This window comes from Stegodyphus dumicola, chromosome 3 (genome assembly GCF_044657685.1).
Source record: "Stegodyphus dumicola isolate Sdum_Otavi_A_Nest chromosome 3, ASM4465768v1".
Classification (NCBI taxonomy): Eukaryota; Metazoa; Arthropoda; class Arachnida; order Araneae; family Eresidae; genus Stegodyphus; species Stegodyphus dumicola.
This window is the reverse complement of record NC_140770.1, coordinates 160351869-160367523: the sequence shown is the minus strand read 5'-3', so window position 1 is coordinate 160367523 and position 15655 is coordinate 160351869. Positions and strand designations below refer to the sequence as shown.

Here is a 15655-nt window from a genome sequence, read left to right as displayed (position 1 = left end):
CTGAAGGCAAAGATTTACAGGGAACAATCGTGCGCTGCTTCACCTTGCATCTGTCTTATACTTATGCTCAGAAATTTTACTATTCTTATTACGCACAAAAAGTATCATTTGTAAAGAGAATGCATCATGAAGACATCCAAAACACATTCTAATTTTCATAAAAGGTAATGTTCTGCGTATTAAAATGAAAGCAAAAACATTTTACACAAAACTGGAAAGAGTATTTCAGACTGATGTATACTTACACACAAATAATCCAAATAGAACGCAGTCAACTACAATGGCTGTATAGTTATTGCAGAAAGGCAAGCAAAATATGCAGATTCCTGTTAGTAGAATAGAAATATTGTTGACCAGCAAGGCTGAGACACCAGGGCGATCAGCAAACCATCCAAACAGAAGTCGTCCAAGGGTGTTTGTAATGCCTATGACAGACAGCAGAAAAGCAGCCTTTTCTGGAGAAACTCCTTTCATGGTACTGCTATCTGTGATGTAAACATATGGCACATAGAAACCAATCATTCCTATAATGTTAGAGATGCAAATCATGAGAAAAACACGGTTCTTCAGTAAAGAGAAGTCTAACATTTCATACATTGTATCAGTCATTGACCTCGGTAATTTTATGCAGTCGGGACACAGTTTTGGTTTTTCTTTACCATCAAGAACAACAGATTTGTTATCGCCAAGTACAGACTGAGATACAGGTATATCCCTGGGGATAGATGTCACACTAGCTACGTAAGACCGCACGTCTCCTTGAGACTGTTTGTACTCGGGTAAATTACGAATGCTTCCACTATAAAAGACATCTTTTCTGTAAAGTGGCCGACTATAGTCTTTGCGATCGCGCCGCAGTGATGGCCTCCTGCTACCGTCCAGCGGAACAGGTGTTTGAGTAGTCTGATCACGAATGTTTTGCTTCCACACCTCGTCTGCATTAAAATTGTTGTTCTGTTGACCTGGACAAAGGAATCCACTGGATGAGATCTTCAAAGAAGCATTATTTTTCCGCATCTCATTATTAACAGTTATATTGCTCAGACTAAGTTTCATAGCTCCCCTAAAAGGCGGCAAGAGTCCTTTGCGTTTTGCTAACTCGCGTATGGCAGTTTGAGGTAAGCTTCCATTATGAATGTGTGGTGATGATGGACCATCTTGTTGGTCACCTGCATTAGGTCCATTAGTCGGTGTGCCGGCTGAACTGTGGTTAGGAAGAGAAACAGTTGTTGCCACTTTAGGTAATGAAGGTCCCGTTAAGGGAGCTTTCTCTTCAGCTTCGTCTTTTTCATCCATCTCCTCCTCTTTCGAACTGGCTGGAGACTTTCTGGCTTCTTGTATTGGCGATAAAGTGAAAACAGGAGTATCAGCTGGCGATTTTCCAAACTGGTCAAGATACAGAGTAGAATGAACCCCGGGCTCCAAATTAAGGACAAATTTGGGTCTTTTTTCTACAGTTCCGTCCGAGTGCTGAATTATCATGTATTGGCTCTCACATAAGGAATCCATTCTGTGCCTTTCTTTTTCTTCTGCTATTCTTTGCAACAGAGGTTTCTGACGAGGACCAGGCTCCAAAGGTCTCATAAGCGATCCAAAAACTGCGCAGTTTAAGGTTAACCCAGCAAGTATTAGCATAGCTCCTTTCCAGTCGTAGATTTCTAGAAGTTTCTGACAGAATGGGGCGAAGATGAAAGCACCCATACCAGATCCACAGACGGCAATTCCTGTAGCTAAAGCACGTTTTGTTGAGAAATAGTAACCTACGCTAACAACAGCTGGCAGGAAAACCATTCCGAATCCTATACCTATAAAATACAGACTAATTAACAACCTACAGACAGTAATTCATACATTAATAAAGCAATGTAAAAATAAACAGTATACTTGGTAAGGAATACTCGGAAATTATGTCTTTACATTTTTATTTACATAGTTTTTACGAGAATACTGGCTTTTTTTTCTCTTTTTTGGTAGTTTTTTTTCAGTGCTGTTTTGTTGGCTTTCCTGTGAACAATAAACTAAAGACAGAAAACATGTTGCACAGGCGTTTCTGTTTAACTGTAGACTAATTTTTTGCACACTTAATTGTATTCAGTCTGTGAACAAAAATATACGAAGATGCGTTTTCTGAAATTTATCAACACGAAAGACTAAGACCTGAATATTTTTCTTCTCCCCAACTCCCAGCCCAGCGATGTTTTGTTTCACCTTAGCGCTACGAAATACAGTTTAAATAAAAAAAAACCTGCATTCATTTTAAACATTTAAAATTCAATGAACTTGTTCTCGTTTTTTTTAATATATATATATATATATATATATATATATATATATATATATATAAACTTTTAGAAGATGTCTTTTCCAGAAATTAAGAATTAAAAAAATGCAAGATATTATCTTAAAATGCAAAAAATATTCTTTTAATTAAATTTTTTTTTATTCTCTTCTATAAATTATTTTTTACATTTTTTTTATTAACGTAAACTCGTACAAACAGAAAATTATCAAAGACTAATGAAAATATTGTTACAGGAATAAAATTTCATCAAAGTATTCCTGAGAATATTGTTATAGGAATAAAGATAAAATATGAATACCATGCATGTCATTACAAAATTTCCTTATAGTCATTCAATTCTATTTTGAATGAAAGGCGATGAAGTTAAGAAATTATGATGTTAAAATGTTACACTGATGTTAGGAGATTAAATTTTATCGTCGGCGTGTAAGGCTGTATAAGAAAACGTACTTTAACTACCTCAATTATAATTTAAGTTTAGAAATGCTATAAAGAACCACAGATAAAATTACAACGTACTCGCGTCTTTCTCCCTTTCTTTGTAACGGAGGGGATTTTATTGCCAACTGCACACAACAATATCTTTTCGAGGTTTTAAAAATCTTACAAAAATGTGTTATTTTTATGCCCAGTATCACTGTACGCAGTAAGAAAGTCCTTGCAACAATATTACTGAAGCATCCAGACTGAAAAGATTGCGAAGACGATAAAAATAAATAAAGCTTCTTTATTCTTTTTAAAATATTTGAACACCTGATCAGTAAGTTCCCCATTTAGCACACGCAAAGAAAGAAGAAATATGCAGTTAATATGACAGAGGAAAATTACACATCAAAAGTAGAGGGTTTCTGAACTTGTATATATAAACTGGTGCGCTGATGTCATTCGGATTATTTAAACACCTGTCGTTACCTCCATTCGGAGCACTCGCAATGAATAATAGAAATAAGAAATTAATATCCCAAGGATTATTTTATACAAATCTGAATGTTTTTCAACTTGTGAAATACCTACACTGGTGCATTTGAATGCAATCCATTCACTAACAAAATTCACAGAAATACTTTGCATATGAAAATCTCTTTATCCAACAGACAGCTAGCCATTTATTTACGTAATGGAATATAAAATCTCAATAAAAATGCTGGATTTAATACTCGTATATTCAGTAAAACATTTTTTTTTTTTTTTCCTATGCAGTTTTTTTAGTGTTCGCGTCTTTGTTTCACCAGGACTTGCAGCAACTGGAGTAGCAGATAAGTGAAGTGCTCGAATCATTAACAAAAGATATTCTATCAGGAGTATGGCAGGAACTGGAATACAGAACACATACTTACTGTGTCACCGCAAGGGTATGCGTAGAATATCTACAGAAACTTAGCCTAACTGTATATAGTCTTTGAGTTATAAACCAGGGCTTCGTTTTTAAAATTAGAAATGCCAAAGCCCTATGGAAGACCGTCAGCAATGATGAACAAGAGTAAGTAAATAAATAAAACAACTATTAAACTCATTATTTAAAAATTAAATGAGTGTTAAATTCATTAATTATTTAAAAATTAAATAGTTAATTATTATCTAATTAATAACTTATTAATTAATTATAATTTATTAAAATAATTAAAGATTCAAGAAATTAAGTAATTAAAATTAAATAAAATGTAAAGAGATAAATTAAAATTTAATAAGCGATTTTTAATATAATTTTATTGCTAAAAATAAAAATTTCAAGATCAAACTTCTAAAATTGTTATTCAGTTATATAAAAGAAGTGCCGGAGACTTCTTATTTAGCGCTCCGGCTGGAATTATGATTTATCCACAAAACTAAGAACCACCTCCGCAAAGCTCTGGTTAAAACATAACCCTGCTAAAAATGCCCCATAAAAACTTTTAAGTAATGCCCCAGTAAAACTTTTTAAGGGTTTCTATTGACTTTTACTAGTTTCTATTGGTCTCTGTGGGTTTTTCTTACTGGTTTCAAAATGCCCCATAGAAACCAGTAAAACTTTCTACTGGTATCTATAGAATTTTTGTTCGTCTCTACTGACTTTTACTGGTTTCTATTGATCTCTGTGGATTTTTCTTACTGGTATCAATTGACACCCATACAACCAACATCAATTTCAGAACTTTCTACTGGTTTGTATTGGTTTATATTGACTTTTACTGGTTTTCATACTAGTATCAATATAATAATAAATCTTCTGTTGTTTTATATGGGTTTATGCTAATTTCTTTTCTGACGTTAATAGACTTCTTGTAAACAATAAAATTAATAGAATGAAAATATGATCTCTTTAAGATCATCAGAGTAACTTGGAAACGCAGGTGATCGTTTTAGAGAGAGTTTTTGCTAAATATACATATTTATTTGATTTAAAAAAAACTTTTGTCGTAAACAATAACAGTAATCGTTATAATCACACCATACAAAACGAGGTCTCTCTAAGACGACCAGCCGAAAGTAAAATTACATCTTTACAAGTGGTCGCCTTAGGGAAGTGATGCTCAATACCAATATATACTCACGTTCTCAGAAGTACGCTTATCTTTTAAAAGGTGGTCGTCTTAGGGAAGTTGTCTCTATGAAATAAATCTTTCTAAGGCGACCAGCCGTACTTGCAGAATTTTCTTTGCGAATGGTCGTCTTACAGAGGGAATGTTCAATATCAAAATATATTTACGTTTTCAGAAATACTGGTTTCCTTCAGAGGCGGTCATCTTAGGGAGATGGTTTTTTTGCCACGAGTTGGTTCTCTGAATACACACACATACGCACTTACATTTCTGATATTACAACTAAACACCGGTATCAACCATCATCTCTTTAACGCGACCACGTTCATTCACAATCGCAAAATTACACTCATGTCCATAAATTAAGGATAATGCAAAATCAGGCAAAGGGAGAGTTAGAAGCAAAACAAATTTGACTTATTTGTAAAGCTTATTCATTAAACAAAAGGTAAAGAGTAAAAAAAGATGCTATATGTTTGATATTATTAAAAAAATTAGCGATTTTTTCTCCCTGGAGCAAATTACAAAAAAAAAAAAAAAAAAAAACTATTTACAAAAAACCAATATTACATGGTTGGTATGATTGTTAACACATTGTATGTCTCCCAGACGATGCAATACAGTCCGTACAATGCCTAGGCATGCCGAGTATCAAATTATCGATCTGATCTTGGGGGATATTATACCACTCAATAAGCAATGCTCTCCGAAGATCCGGTAGACATGTAGGAGGGGGTTGACGGGCTGCAACTCGTCGGCCAAGCATGTCCCACACGTGCTCTATTGGATTCAAGTCCGGTGAGAATGCTGGACAGTCCATACGGGTGATATTCTCCGATTGAAGGCATTCGCTTACGATGTTTGCACGGTGAGGACGGGCGTTGTCATCCATAAACACAAATTGTGAGCCCATGGCGCTCCGAAATAAACGTACATGTTGTTAAGTTTTCGCATATGTTAATTAAATAATATTTCTTGTAACATAAACAGAAAATCCTAATTCTTAAATTTAAAATAAAAATTCAGAATGCGTTTTACACTGGAATATTAGTAATAATGATTATATTCCTACATTTAAATTATTTCTGTGCAATAATGAAATAAAAGACTTCAGAATTTAAATATCAAGCTTATTATATCGTATTACAATATTTACTAACAAAACTTATAAAGTTTGACTTGCTTTGGTAAAATAAACCATTTCCAAACTTGCAAATAACCGTTAGCGCATATGTATTTGTATAGTTAACGTTATGTAACAACAGACGTATAACGAACTAGCGCTGTCTCTGAAGTAACTATAGAGACCTAAAAAGGTTTAAAACAAAGTTTTTATTAAAATAGAACATGAACATAAGTGCACGAGTTTCGCTTGATAAATTAACCACCACTTTTGGCGATGAAACTAACATAACAATAAAATACAAATTTAAAACATGGACTAGTGATCTAAGAGCAAACAAATTTAAATCTAAGCTAGCTGGCTTAGAACACTTAACCGTCGTATCAACTTAAATTTTGGCAGCAAATAACGCAAAGCCGAACAATTACAAATTTATTTTGTAAATTTTGAAAACGTTTTGTCTAAATAATTCAGGGACAGTTTACACAGCGGAAGCAATAGCTTTGAAGTAAAACTTTTTATGGCTAAATGCCTTTCTCAAGAGTAATAAGCCTCAATATGCTTCACAGAGATAGCCAAAGTGTTCACAGAGATAGCCAAAGTCTTAAAGGTGTTATTTTCCACGAAGACAACATCTTTACTTATTCAAACTTTTCAAGAAACAATAAATATAAAAATGAATATTCCTCCTATTATCCTAAATTGGATACGGGGATATACAGGTATAATAGGGAATGAAGCTGCTGAAGATGCCACATTAAAAGATACGACTGATATCCCTTTTCCTATTTCGAAATTTAAAATCAAGAATAAAATTTCTAAACAAGTTTTAATAAAATGACAAAGAAAGGACGAGGACAATCCTTCCAGGACAATTAGCAACAAATCATGGAACATTTCCATCTTGTTTCTAGCGATTCTTAAGAAGAAATGCAAGATGTGCGTGCGGAACACCAGCACAGTTAGCAGATGCTAAACATTATATATGACAATGTCCATTACTTTCAATTATTGAACAAAGCATTTACCAGGACTTGCAAAAAAAAATTCCAGCAAAAGATTTAGTCTACAATACAAAGTGTGTGTCTGCACTTCAACAAATAGTGAAATATATTATTGGAAACGAAGGTACTGTGATTATAGATAATTAATCATATTTATATGAATGAATTAGAAAGTATTTAAGAGAAAGTAAAGACAATAACATGTCCTATCTACATTCGCAAGAGAACAAGAGAAAATTATATCAAGTCTTCTTTCCATCTGTATATGTTGTATATGTTTTCCATCCTTACTCTATTATTTTATCATTTTACATGTTTAACAAAGGGCCAGCGGGTCCCGTTGACGAGGGCATCAGATTTCCAATCGAGCACAGTTAATCAATGGTTATGCTCTCAACCTTATGCTGAGCTGTGGCTGATCAATTGTTTCTGGAATTTCGGCACATGATTTAAAATTGTCTTCTCGCAATTTTCTTCACTGAACGGGGCAGAAATTCAAAATATAGATAGATATTCAGTAAGTTTCCACAGCATCCTGATAGAATTTATGCGAATGTAAAATTCGACATAAAATTTCCGTTTCAAAGTACCAAATATGATCAGTAAGCTGTCACACCCGTATCACATTTAGGGTAGGCAGACACTTCACTCCCGTATTACATTTGATACGGTGGGCCCACAGACAAAAATTCAGCCGTATTATGTATGATACGCTAGGAGAAAATAGGTTTAACCTCAGTAGTATCGCACAAATGTAAAATATCAGTATCGCACAATTTATACTGATATTTTACATTTTATCATTCAAGGTAAATGAACAAAGCAATGAGGAGAAATATGAAGTGGTACAACTTCTGAATTTTCAACGTCATTTGAGTCGTTGGTCTGAGGGGATGCTTGAGAACACCGAATCCTTTAATATCCAAAAGGAATTTCGCCGGCCACTTCATTACTGAAGAGGTACAGTGAATAAATATTTTAGCAAATTTCGGAAGTAATCTCAGAGGACTCTACTGTTTGCAAAATCAGGGTTGATTATTCCTTTGATAATCACACAGTGCAGCAATTCTTCAACTATCATGCAAATAATCAGTCATACTTTTACCTAATGAACTTTAATTTCATCGTGAGAAATGTCTAATACAATAGCATGCAATTTAACTTTTAAAAATTCGTCCATATGCGCAACATACGAGAAGTCTTCATACTCTTCAGGTTCAAGGTGCGATAGTATAGAGGATATAAACCCTTTCAAATTTATAGCGCTGTGTGAGCTTCTGCAGCATTAATCCATTTGAAGAGTCTAAATCTACTTTTTTTAAGAAGTATAATTTGAAATGCCACTTCTCACTGGAAGGCAGTTTTAACTAGCTTTTTTTATTATTTGTTTAAAAAGCGAAGGATTGGAGTTTTTTGGTTCATAGCAAAATATCCAAGGGCAATCTGCCTAGAGGTAGGATCACTTTCAAAGAAGATATTTTAAGGGAAACTAGCTTGTATTAACGTTATATATGGTGAACACCCCAAAAAAATCCATGCGCCCAATTTCTTCTAACTAGTTATGAGGTTACTTGTACGGCATCCACCCAAAGGCCGCACAACAGGGCTCGTCCATTAGTTGCTCTCAGACAAGGATCGTTAAACTCGCAATCGATGGATTGGCCGCCGCTCCAGCTTACTCAGAGGGCCGAAACCACCTACCTCCACGGTAGGCCGGAAGGGGCTGTCAAAACTGTCCTTGGTATTGACAACAAGTTCCGGCCAGGTAGGTGATTTCGGCCCTCCGAGTACGCCATGGAGGTAGGAAGTAAGAAGGAGTCGCCCTAAACAAGTTCCTCCGTACCCTACTCTGAAGCACCGGCGCTCCCTACGTGGTGACCAAAACATTGGGTCATTTACCATTGAGTTCTATGGGATTTGACGCGTTCGGGTGTAAATATTTTGTAATTACGTCGCAAATATACATATAAATGTATATATTTTCTTTTTCTACAACACTTCAGAGTCCTAAGTATGTGAAAACAACATATTTTTAAACAACATTTCATTCTGAACGGAATTAAATGCTATACTTTTCACAGGACAGTTTTCTCAGAATGGTTTAATTTGAATGAAATATTTTCACAAGTTTTCGTTAATTACATTAGAAAAAAAAATTAAGGTAATTCGATTTTATTCGGTTAAGGTACAAAAATTTAGATCAAAGTTTATTGTATTATTAATATTAAAATTATGCATTATTTCTTTTCTATTTATAGAGTTACTTCCTAAAATACTTTCTTAAATATGACATGATTTATATTATTAATTAATATATTATTAATATTAAAATTATCCATTATTTCTTTTCTATTTATAGAGCTTCTTCCTAAAATACTTTCTTAAATATGACATGATTTTTTGGCTTCTTTTAAATCGAAAAATGTAAGTCAATTTATAACTAATGCTCTATTCGGTTCATATTAAATTAGAGAATTATTAGGAATTAAATAGTATTTGACTTTCTCTGAACATTTTTGAAAGGGAATAAAATAAGTTTTTTTTAAAGTATTATTTAAAACTTGTAACTGAGTTATTATAAAATGTAAAGGGAATAATTCTTTTAATTATACTTATCAGATTTTTTTTTTACCCTTCATTTCAACAATACATATTCCAAAACTCTTTATTACGTTCTTAAGTGCGAATCTCATAGCATTTGCTTTACAATACCTTTTAACAGATTGCTTTCCAATACGAACAATTCTTGCTTAAATAGTTTTATAACGTATTTGTCAACAGGATTTCAATTTATGTTTACAATTCAATATTAAGGTTATTATATATTTAGATAACATTTATAATCATTATAAATTAGATACATTTAATAATTAGATTTTCTTCACAGTACTTTCACAGTTGTTTATAAGTGAATAAATTCTTCATTTCAAATACATTTATAAATAATTTAATGAATGTTTAAGTATTTTGTCAAAGGCAGATACATGCTTTTTGCAAGCGCATGCATAAATACCCATACATATTTCCTATTTATCATTTCCTGCATGTGCAAATTTTTAATTTCTGTGCATTCACTCATATTTTACGTGTAAAGTAATTTACACTAATTTAGCATACACCCGAAAGTTTTATATAAAAAATATATATGAATATAATTTGAATGAAAATTATAAGTATTATTTTTAATACCCACTCAAAGGTCAGTTTTTCTTCAAAATTCCTCCACGATGGCATCTCTCTCTTTAGGCAGATAGCCTTTGCATGCGTTACTCTATTTAATAAAAACTTAATCTGACCTATGTGCCTAATTACAAATATTTTAACATACATAATTTTATATTTACATTTAGCCATCAAGTTTCAAACTTTTCAAATCTTCTAGAAAATAAATTTTGGCAGATCTCTTTTAGCAATTTTCTTAAAATCTATATTTTTGTAGTGCAACAGCTTAGAATTTTATAAAACAAATTCATAATCAAAATCGCTGTTGTTAGTTATCGAAAAATAACCATTATGTGATTTTTGCGTAAATGTCAGTAAACTATACAAATTGCTATTATCCATCACACTATGAATGTTTCTTTCATGCGAGAGTGTCCCTTTTTCAATTTCTATGGAACTGTCGTGTGTCGAAATACTATCAGAATCTTGTCAAGCGAGCTTCTGAAAGTAAACAAAGAACACCCAGTCTGGTGACCCAAGCTTCAAAGCAGTGCTTCACTTCTAGCGCGGAATGGCCCCTCCTCCCTTTCCTACCTCCATGGAGTACGCTGGCGAGACAGCGCCTTCCGGCACCAGGAACCTGGTCCGGGTATTTTGTGCCTCCAAAGTCGTTACTGTCTGTAATGATACTAAGGCAGTGTAAACGACCCCAGGGGGTGAATTGGAACCTAAGCCGAACTACCGTTGTTCAGCAGGCTTACCATTTTGCCGCTAATAAGCAAAGAACTGTTAATTCCTCCAACATTCACCAAACTGATCATTAATCTGGTTTCGCTTCGTACGTGGTATGAAACGTAGCAATACAGGTGGCGTCTGAACCCTTTCATACCGTAATAATTTGTAAAAGAACGATATCATAATCGAGCATTAACCATCAGAAAATGTTTTTCCTCATGTATGCATTCGATTTCTGCACTAATGTCATATTCAGTAGAAGGCTAGAAATAGGATTAAAAACTGTACATAATAATAAAGCAGCTTATCGTAATTCATGAATAAATTTTAAGTTCTACGAATAATCAGAGAAATGTACTGAAGGGGTGTTGGAACCCCAAAATCTTCAAAAAATTGTGATTTTGGATTTTTGCATTTTCAAATTCTCTACACTTTTTTCTTTCTAAAAATACCGTTCTTTAATCTCTATGAAAATTAGAACTGTAAAAAAAATCTAGTTTTAATTTGTCATCTACTGATCAATGAGAATTTTTACATAAAAACGCGTTTTTCTCCAAACGTGATTTTTTTATACTCAATGTAAATTTTTCTCAGGAACTACTGCTCACAGGTATCTAAACTCTTATGGCTTATTTATTAGGTTCCGTAATATTTACTGAAATGAGCTTTTTGTAATAAACTTAAAAAAATTTTTTTAAATTTTTTTGCGTGAGAAAAGTGCTAAATTTTACTATGCCTAACAAAATATTCTGTAATTTACTCTAAAATTCAAAATGCTTCAAAAGCTCACTTCAGTATAATCAGATAGGTATACTTTAGTTACAGAAAAAATTTCAAGCTTGTATCTACAGCATATTTTGAGAAAAGGTACATCGAAAATGGCCAATTTAACATTGTCGGTATAGGGGTTTCTGATACCCCTGAAGCCAATACAGTGCAACTAAAAGTTTTAAGACTAATTATTTTTTTAAAAAATTCAGAAAACCTGCGGGAGGATAATTTACAGCATTATTATTATGACCTCTCAGCTTGCTTCCTCTCATATATCATTTGCTAACGTACAGAATTTTCTACGTAATAAATAGTTTACTTTGATGTCATGGATTAGAAATTTGAGTAAAGAATAGCAATGCAATTTAGCTGAAAAGCGGAAAGTTTTCAAACAATCTTTAACTAAGGAAGAAACTTAGTGCTGTGCTTATGAACCTCAGACAAAACGGCAATCATCTATACTTGGACTGGTGAAGATTCATGGTCAGCATGCAGTGGCGTAATTAGAAATTTTGGGCCCCTATGCCGAAGTACTAATAAAAGGAGGGAAAGAAAAAATTTGAAAAGTTTTTAGATTTTAACAGCCACCCAAGAGGATTTGCTGAGATTTTTACGCTCTCTCTGAGCACGTAGTCTACCAGTCTGTTGCTGCACTCACTCCTGTGAACCGCACTTTTTTTAAACCTTTTTAGCTTTATTATTAAGCATCGATTTCTCCGCACTTACGCCACATACAGCTAAACACCGAAAACACAAAATTTTTTAAATCTGAATAGCAGCATATGTTTAGACCCCCCGATGCAGTGTTAAGCGTTGACATACATTTATATATATGTTTTCAGTTTTTCCCCAGTTCAATCTATCACTATTCAGGTTTCTTAGCAAGCTGGCTAACGGTGTTTTTTTTTTTTTTTTTTTTGTGTTAACTTTATTTATTAAGTATAACGTTTATCTTATATCTTTATATGTATATAAAGATAGAAATTTAGAACTAATCTTTTCCAAAAACCAAAAATTGAAATTCATAATTAATAAATTTCGATAAATCCTTTTATGTAGAATACGAATTCTTATATATATATAAGCCAGGTATGTTACTCTTAAAAACTTAAAAGAAAACGGATTCTATTATATAGTGCATCCGTTTTCTCTTACCTTTAAACATATAAATGTAATTAAGCAGGACATTCAAGGGCCCATAAGCCTTTAGACCCCTATGCGACGGCGTTCCTTGCATACCCTTATTTACGCCACTGGCAGCATGGTCATATCATTTCAACATCGTCTTTGTTGGAGATTCCTGAAATTGAAGTTTACTGCGGAAACTTCTGTTCCAGAAATCTCTGGCCACCGTCTTGATTAGAAAAAGATAATTGTGAAGGAATTTGTTCCCGAAGGAAAGATGCTAAATTCTATATTTCACGAAGACGTAATGGACAAACTTCTGAAGAGAATTCAACCCGCTAGGCCCGAAGAAGCTCAAATAAATAACTGATTTCTTCTACACGACAATGTGCCGTCATACAAATCTGTTTCTTATTAAACAGTTTCTAGCACAAAAATGTGTCACAGTTCCAAACCATTCTCCCATTCACCAGATTCGGTACCTGGAAAATATTTTATCTTTCGCTACGTGAAGTCCAGCCTCAAAATATAAAATATATTATAAAAAGAATGCGTCGAAACGTTTTCGTTTTTCCTTTGTTTCTTATCTTTATTTATTTTCAGATACATTGTGTAAAAATATTTGGCAATCGTAAAATTATTATAATAAGTTAAAGAAATATCAAAACTGCTAAAATTTTTGGCAACACCCTGCTGCAGGTCCCGCGACCCACAATTTAAGAAACTCTGGTGTACATGAAAGGCTAAGCAATAAGAATGCAGTTTTCTCTAACTTTAGAATTCCTACAAAATTTAACTTAAACTTTGGTATGCAAGTGTATACATGCATACATTGGAAAAAAAATATTAAATTACAAAGTTTGCTTCTGACAGTTCTAGTTTTCTTCTGATGCCAAAATATATAAATATAGAATAATTGCGATAAATGACAAATATCAAAGCTTATTAACATAAAATACAGTTTTAAACTTTGATTGATTTACCTCCCATTACTCCGTATGTTATCATGAGCACATCGATGGTTGGTGCCATAGTGCTCAGAATAAAAGCGGTACAGGAGACGAGGCTGCCAGCGATGGTGACCACTCGACATCCGAATCGATTCGTTAAAGCACTAACAATAGGACCTGAAAAATAATTCAATTTATTATCAGAAATGCGATGGAACTGAAATCAATAAAAATTCTATTCAACTAATACATTCTAATACAATATACCTTAAATGATACAGGAATTATATAAATTCGTAAGGTCTACATTTATTTCATGGAATACTAAAAAAAAATCGAACTACATTTTCCGTTTTTCGTCTTTTTGAATTAAGTATTGCACCAGAAATACTCGTAATTCGAATGCCCAGTAGAAAGAAGCGTATAACAGATACCTACCATGCTTGCGATTTTTTACATAAAATCAGATTTTTTCCCCCTTTTCATCTAAGAATTGTTAACATAATAACTTGTATCTATTCTCAACAAATGAGTAAAATAAAATCGCAGATTGAATTAATTTGGATAGTCGCCAGTCAAAAGAGATCACCAAGTAAAATCACTTTAATACTCTTAAAATACTTATCACATTATAAGGTATTTCTCCCACTTCCCTAGGGTGCCTTCGTGGTGTAACGGTAGCACGCTGGGCCGGTATTCCAGAGGTCCGTGGTTCGATTCCCGGCGAAGGCGGTTGCTAATTTTTCATCTCTCTGGCTTCCAAAAAATCCTAATGTCTCTACAGTGGCACCCAAACTAAAAGGGTTGTAGATGATGATTCTCCACATCCGAGATTTGGTGACTAGGTCCCCTAAAACCCTAGTCGCCCTTTAAAATGATAGTATATAAGGTATTTCTCCCACTTCCCTAGCGTGCCTTCGTGGCGTAGTGGTTCTGCACACTGAGTCTGTATTTCAGAGGTCCGTGGTTAGATTCCCGGCGAAGGCGGTTGCATATTTTTCATCTTTTCTGCTTCCAATTAACCTAATGTTTCTACAACATAACACAAAACAACTCTGAAGCTCTTTTTGTATTTATACATGTCTTGAAAAGTATTTCCTAGATATATGAGGCATATGCTAAATGCTACTTCACAAAAAATGGCTAAGAAGTATATACTACAATTTTATTTATACCATATTTTATTTGAAATTACAGTCCTTTCTCTGTAAATTTATGCCTCAGAACCCTGGAGCCTATTCAGAAAGGTTTCAAATACATGAAAATATGTGGAATAGGAAATATTGCAGTATTCCTTTGGCATATAGTATATTACTTCTTGTCAAAGTCCAATAAATATAATGGAGTAACTCAGCGACCAATCCGCGCTCGTACCTGAAAAAGATCCAATATTGGCAGCGAAGGTTAAAGAGTACTTCTGCCTTAGTGGGTACGATGTTTGGTTTCTATGTCTCACATCTCGATTCGACCCCCAAGGCCACTTAAGACCTTCAAGGATACCAAGCCAGCAGTTGCGCAGGTAGGAAATCACAGTCGTTACACTTGTAGAAGACATTAGCTTTTTCATATTGTCGAACGCAGCCTAAGTTATAGCCAGTCAGGGAAGGCAAATTTATGCGTACTTGAATATGACTACAGAGCTTCAGTTTGCTTGGTTCGCTATAATTGGTCGATTTTTACGCCATTTTAATGGAGAGTTAAAATATTCGGCAAAAACCTTACACTAACTTCTATGACGTAGCAAGATTTTATTGTCCAGCATCAAAATTATGTTTATGCCAGTTGTAGTCGTCCAAGCCGTTCGGATATCGGTTTAGTGTTGCTGAAAACGATCCACAAACTGTTGATGCAAATGCTGACAACCTGTTCTCGTGTAGTATAAAAGCGAATATTTCGAAAATGGCGGTTCTTATATATATATATATATATATACACGAAATTCTCATAAATTTCCGAATCTAAAG

At 33.8% G+C, this 15655-nt stretch overlaps 1 protein-coding gene across 4 annotated transcripts in view; it reads right to left on the bottom strand.

The window, feature by feature from the left end:
- The window catches only part of LOC118185458 (uncharacterized), a 272436-nt gene that overhangs the window by 32172 nt on the left and 224609 nt on the right, over nt 1-15655 (bottom strand). For all 4 annotated transcript variants that reach the window (XM_035355307.2, XM_085813560.1, XM_085813561.1 and 1 more), the window contains exons 3-4: nt 13725-13868; nt 246-1805 (exon numbers count right to left, since the gene is read on the bottom strand). In XM_035355307.2, coding sequence (XP_035211198.1) covers nt 246-1805; nt 13725-13868 — 1704 coding nt within the window. The remainder of the gene's footprint in view (nt 1-245; nt 1806-13724; nt 13869-15655) is intronic.